The sequence below is a fragment of the Euprymna scolopes genome, chromosome 1 (genome assembly GCF_053919585.1).
Source record: "Euprymna scolopes isolate OS-2025 chromosome 1, ASM5391958v1, whole genome shotgun sequence".
In the NCBI taxonomy this organism is placed as follows: domain Eukaryota; kingdom Metazoa; phylum Mollusca; class Cephalopoda; order Sepiida; family Sepiolidae; genus Euprymna; species Euprymna scolopes.
Genome location: NC_136482.1, coordinates 62,392,037 through 62,399,170, shown reverse-complemented (window position 1 = coordinate 62,399,170; position 7,134 = coordinate 62,392,037). Strand labels below are relative to the sequence as shown.

The following is a 7,134-nucleotide window of genomic DNA, read 5'->3' as shown; positions in this document are numbered from 1 at the left end:
CCATAAAAAAACGAAAAAAAAACTAATAGGGAATTAATTAATATGAATGTTTTAAAGAATATGCAAATTAGCTAGATGTTTTGCTAGTGAATGGAATTCTACGACCCATATATAAGAAAATTGTATTTTCTTTTTAAATAAACAGAAAGAAGGTTTTAATATGAATATCAATACACACAAAAGAGAAACGAATTTATAGGAGTATATATATATATATATATATATATATATATATATGAAGAGACACCCTGCAGCTTATGCGTTTTATAACTACTATCCCATGCACATAAGTCAATAGGTGTATCAACATGGAATCGAAACTGAACCGACGCGATGATATTCTTATTTCTAGCAGCACACCCACTATTACTCGGCACCTCTTTAATGTATGTGAAGTCTCCGTATAACCTACGTTGAAACATAGTCAAGTTCCAAAGAGCTTGAAGTGTTTTAACACATTAAGCAATGTTTAATAATTATTTTCATTTACGATTTCCTTACGCGTTACGAGTGCTCTTCACAACAGAGGGGCATATTATTATAAACTGACTGTCTGCTTCGAGTCATCACATTTTTTCTCTACGATTATATATCTATCTATCTATCTATATATCTATAAAAACAGAGATGTGTGTGCCACAGACGATTTCTGATTGGTTAATCCAATAATCACATCTCCTAAAAAACTATGGTTCCTTTACTCTTAAATTTACCATAAAATATTATGCCCTGATTTATTGTCCATCTTGGAAGGTTTTTTTTTTCCTAACTTGCCATTTACAAATTACAAAATTACGAAACTTACACCAGCAATCACAATCCAACCTCCGACACCACGTCCGCCATTCTGGCGCTAGCCGCACACACGTACACACAACACGAAAACAAACACTGTCCTACAAAATTATTAGTACTACTAGCCAGCACACGCGCACACACGCACATACACACACGTTCACTACCGTCCTTGTCTACGTCACGTTGTTATGGCAACCAAACCCGCTGACTTACACACGATAAACAGTAAACATACACAGTAAATGTGATTTTCTTCATTTTCTCATTTTATTATTTGGTATGTTCCCGTTTATCCATTCATTTACTTATACTTTCTTTTACTACATTTGATGACAAGGCTCCCAAATACTTTTGTGAATTATAGTTTTCGACTGTTATAAAACCTACCGGTATTCCGATAAATTAATTTTTCTTGTGTTTATATATCATTCATCTACCCATTATCGTCTGCAAAATTTTTCTTCATTTTACTTTCTGCCATTCCTATTCATTGTTTTTTGTTCTAATCTACATACAACTTATTTCATTCAATTTTAATCTACAAAAATATCAATTATTGCCTACTTTATAAAAATTTATTTTCACCTTTATTTTACAATATTTCCTTTCTGCCAATTTATTTTTACATATCACATACTTACAACGTATTGTCTGCACATTTACTTTATTTTACCATTATCTACACACTATTTTCTTTCCATCAAATTTTTTTTAACTATCACTTATTTACATCTTATAGTCTGCCTTTCTATCCAAAAAAATTTAACTATCACCTACTTACATCTTATAGTCTGCACATTTTTTTATTATAACATATTGATAATATTTTTATTTCCGTTAACACTTTCATTCATTATTTCTGTTTAACCTGCGTTTAATCAAACACTTTACAATTACCGTTTAGTCAATAACTACCTATTTTATTTTTCTTATCTTACACCTGATTACATACATTATACCACAACTTACTATTAGACAAACCCTACTGGAAACCACAACAATAAACCTTGACCAGCTTAAATTACACCAATATAATTGCCGACTGTCCATCCAACACCACTACTAAAACACGTTCTTTTACAATCACATACACCTTTTTTATTATACTTTTTTAAAACTTACTTTTTCACTTAGCACATTATCTTTAAATTTCAAACAATAACATCATCTTTCCTAAGAAAACTCCTTCTTTTTTCAATTTTTAATACTTTTCGACTGCTTGCTATTTACAACAAAAACATTACAACTATTTTTGTACAGTACAAAATGATTTGCCAATCCTGCCAAACCATCATTTCCCTCCCCTTTACTTTTTTTCACGGTTTCTTATTTCTATTAATTCCCTGGATAACCACTGATTGGGTACTAATTAACTATTTCATGTAGAACGCGCCCTGCAACTTTTGGCTACAACTGGTATTCTTTTTTATGTTTTTTTGCGTTGTTCTGTTTGGTTGTCTGCTTTCGTTGTTATATATATATATATTTCTTTTCTGGATCACCAATATGACAACACCAAATGCAAGTGCGTTTTTGTTTTTTTTTTGCGTTGTTCTGCTCGGTTGACTGCTTTAGATGTTATTATATATATTTTTTTGCTTTGGATAAATAACATAACAACAAAACCAAATTAAATTTTCAAAAAGTGATTTCTTCATATCATGAATACAATTTCTTTGCGACGGAAACTGTAAATCTACCACCAACACTATATATATATATTTCTATACGGGCGTTACAGTAAACTAATACCGAAATTTCAGCGGCTGTGGCGAGGGGGGGTTAATACCCACAAGTTCCAAACATTTAAAAACAATTCGAAATTTAATTTGGTTTTGTTGTCATATTATTTATCCACAAAAACAAAACACAAAAAAAATCAGTTCTAGCCAACATGTGGCCCTATAAGCAGGGCGCATTCTACATGATAGCCGGCAGGTGGCATGCAGGGGCCTCTTTTGTATATGTTCGCCCAAAAAAGTTATATCTAATAAGTAACAAAAAAAACTCACCTTTTAGAAAAACAACATTGTATAAAAACCACAATATGTTTATTGGTTACAAAACGGGGGATCGATTTGGTATGACGTTGTAACTAAAAAATTATCAACCCTTAACAATTGTCGCAATAATAAAACAGATAAATATTATTTTAGAGTTCACATGAATTGTACCTAAACCCCCGAAATAAAATTAATTTTCCCTTTCTTTCTTTCATTTTACAGACTCAACACAATCTTACAAATTAAGCAAGGTATTACCAGTTTTTATAAAAATTACTGACCATACTTTTGTTAAATATTAAAAATATTTTCTACTTACAACAACTTTCTATTACTGACTGCTTGCTTACATTATTTACAGATTTAAAAAAATATTAATCTTGATTTTGAAATTCTCTTGTATTTAATGTTTTTAAACATTTTTGAACGAATTTAACCAAACGATTGATTTGAATACTTTCGTCAGTCCATTTTGCATTACTTTCATTACACTTATATTACTGCTGTTAATTTGGAGAACATTACTATCAATTATGCCAAAAAAGGGAAAGTCATCCATAAGTGCATCGAGGCATCAACTAATGAAAAGACGTCGCATGGCGCAACAATCAACAGTTAATGTGCCCTACGACATTGCCGAACACCCAGGGAATGCTAGAGAAGTATTTGTTGAAAATGGTCGTTTGGGTCATTCGGCTGGGGGTGCTTCTTCCTTCTTTGCAGCTTCGACGGCAATTGATGATAATTTAAATTTGCCTGGGCCTTCGACAAGTACTTTCTTAATCGCAACATTACCTAAATGAAAGGAGTAACATCCCCGTTATTTCTCAAGCTTCAATGGATGAAGACCAAAGAGAAATTTATTTGGACATAAATTCTTCAAGCTCGGCTGAAGAGCAACAAAAAATCCTCTTAAAAGAAAGGCATTACGTCAGGCTGCTGTACGTGCTTCCGAAACCCACGAACAACGAGACAGATGTTTAAGGATAAATGCTTCGACCTTGTCCACTGCACGCGCTTCAGAAAATGCAGAGCAACGAGACAGACGTACAAAGGGTCATATACAATATAGAGCCAATTTGGAAGGACATTCAAGAGCAACAAAGTCACGCTGGTCTTTAAAAGCATTCCACTATATTCCCTCTTCTAATTATGCTGAACACGCTGACATAAAAATAGGCTCTATGTATAAGAAATGCTTCCATTGTCTCGCGAAAAGATGGCCAAGTGAGCCAGCGGGAATATGCTGTTCAAATGACAAGGTGAAACTCCCACTTCTTGAAGAACCTCCACAACCGCTACTACGCTTGCTCACAGGTTCAAATCCTGAATCAAGAACCTTCTTGAAAGAAATAAGGCAATACAATTGCGCCTTTCAAATGACGTCTTTCGGATGCAGGTACCAATATGAAGGGGGTTTATGCCAACATTCAAAGTACAGGGTCAGGTGTACCATCTGATTGGATCTCTTCAGCCAACTAAAAATGAGGCACCTCAATTTCTTCAAGTTTACTTCATGTCAGACTATCTGAAACAAGCTCAAAGAAGGAATTCATTTGCATTTGCCTGCAGCAATGACACAATCACTTCCAACAAACGACTAAAATTGATTTGGGACCTTCAAAGTATGCTTCATGAATACAACAACTATGTACGGAGCTTCAAGTATGCTCTAGAATTAAATCCTGCTGATAATCTTAGCATTGTCATCGATGCAGACAACCGACCATCCACTGAACATGCAGGTCGGTTTAATGCTCCTTCTTTTAATGAAATCGCAATACTTCTTAGTGGTGACCAACACCATTCTCGAGATATTGTCATCAGACACCGGGATGCTGGTTTCCAGCGTATAAACGAAACTCACAGATCATACGATGCGCTTCAATATCCTTTAATGTTTGTTCGTGGAGAAGATGGTTACCACTTTGGAATTCCTCAATTTGACCCATCTACTTTGGAATATAATTTTTCCAAAACAGTTTCTTGTAAGGATTTCTATGCTTACAGATTTATGATTCGGGACCAAAAGGATAACAGTGACCAGAATAATGATACTGGTGATTATAATACTACTACTAATAATAATGATAATAACAATAGAAATATTTATTTCAATCATTTACATCGGTTTCAAGACCTTTACAATCAGTATGCTACTGACATGTGTGCTAAAATGGAATCAGAACGCCTATGCTACATCAGAAATAATCAGGCAAAATTGCGTTGCGACAGCTACATACATTTGAGGGATGGTCTTAACAGAGATGCAGATCCAAACAATCTAGGCAAGCTTTGTATTCTGCCCTCCACATTTACTGGTGGACCCCGCTATTTGCACGAAAGGACTCAGGATGCGATGACAATTGTGAGGCACTACGATAGGCCTGCTTTGTTTATAACCTTCACATGTAACCCAAATTGGAAGGAAGCCCAGGTTGAACTTTTCAAGGGCCAATCAACAACACACCGCCATGATATCTTGGCAAGAGTATTTCACTTGAAACTTAAAAAATTGATGGATTTGATAAAACTAGGTGAGATTTTTGGACCTGTCCGAGGAAACATGTATAAAATCGAATGGCAGAAAAGAGGTCTTCCTCAAGCTCATATTCTAATTTGGCTCGTGGATAATATATATTCGAATGACATTGATAAAATCATCTCTGCAGAACTACCAGATCCGTCTGTTGACAGGGATTTATATAACACGATAAAGGTGCATATGATTCATGGACCATGCGGCCCTGGTTTTAGAAGAGACTTACCATGTGTTAAAGATAACAGGATATGCACAAAAAGGTATCCTCGCCAGTTTATTAGTGAGACACAGACTGATACTGATGGATATCCATTGTACAGACGACGAAGACCCGAAGATGGTGGCTTCACTGCGACCGTAAGAAATTACGAGATCGACAACAGATGGGTCATACCATACTGCCCAATTCTTATCAGCACCTTTGATGCCCACATAAATGTCGAATTTTATGCTTCTGTTCATTGTATCAAATATGTTTGTAAGTACATCAATAAGGGTTCTGATGCCGCCTCCTTTGGTCTCCATAACGACAATACAAGAAATGAAGTCCTACAATATCGGGTAGGGCGTTACATTAGCAGTAGTGAGGCATTTTGACGAATATTTGGATTCCCTATTCATGATAGGCATCCACCAATTCAACGTCTGGACATTCACCTTGAAAATGGACAGCGAGTGTACTACACCCCGACAACCGCACAAAATATAGTACAAGCATCTAGACAGACAACTTTGACTGCTTTTTTCAGGCTGTGTGAAAGTGATGACTTCGCCAAAACTTTAATCTATTCTGAAATTCCTTCATACTACACATGGAATAAAAAGCGTTGGATTCTCAGAACTATCGGGAGACGAGTTGAAGGTGCTGAATGTATTAGATAGAATGATTGCCTTGGACGTGTCTATACTGTATCTCCAAATCAACACGAATGTTTCTATCTCCGAATTCTGCTTCATGAAGTTCAAGGGCCAACAAGCTTTGAAGATCTTCGTAAATTCGGTAACCGAGTTTGGCCTACCTACAGGGAAGCCTGTATGGCTCGAGGTTTACTTGAGGATGACACTCGCTGGGAAGCCACCTTAGCTGAAATTGCTGGCTCATATTCAGATCGACGACTTCGAAAAATATTTGTTAAGATATTACATTTCTGCAGTGTTGGAAACGCATTTAACTTGTGGTTGAAATTCAGAAATAGCCTTTCCGAAGATTTTTTGCATCAGGCTCAAGTGCGCCTTCCAGAAATTCAACTTGATTATTGTGATGAGTTTTACAGTAGGGCATTAATAGATATAGAGGACAAACTTATTCTTATAGGTGGAAAATATGTGCAATCATATGGTCTGCCACAAACTGAACGTACCAACAATGAGCAAATTCCAACTCTAATACTTCAGGAAACATCCTATGATGTCGATTCTTTAACAAGCTACATCAATGAAATGATGCCTAAGCTACTTCCTGAGCCGCTGTTCGCTTTCAACACAGTTACCACCACCGTTTTCAGACGTGCTGGTGGAATTTTCTTCCTTGATGCACCTGGAGGCACCGGAAAAATATTTGTTACCAAATTAATTTTGGCCAAAGTTAGGCAAACTAATACTATTGCCATTGCCGTCGCGTCTTCTGGCATCGCTGCTACTCTTCTTCCTGGTGGCAGAACAGCACACTCTATGCTTAAAATACCACTTGACTTAATTTCAGCTCAAACGGCAGTTTGCGATATCACCAAAGATAGTCCCAGAGCACAGCTACTTCGACAAACAGAAATTATTGTGTGAGATGAGTGCACC

At 36.0% G+C, this 7,134-nt stretch overlaps 1 protein-coding gene across 1 annotated transcript; it reads left to right on the top strand.

Annotated features, from left to right (window-relative positions):
• The first annotated feature begins 4,221 nt into the window (after positions 1 to 4,221).
• Positions 4,222 to 5,940, top strand: LOC145280350 (uncharacterized). The gene is made up of 2 exons (XM_080132122.1): positions 4,222 to 4,789; positions 4,940 to 5,940. The coding sequence occupies exons 1-2, from the start codon at positions 4,222 to 4,224 to the stop codon at positions 5,938 to 5,940; spliced, it is 1,569 nt and encodes a 522-aa protein (XP_079988248.1).
• Positions 5,941 to 7,134: the final 1,194 nt, after the last annotated feature.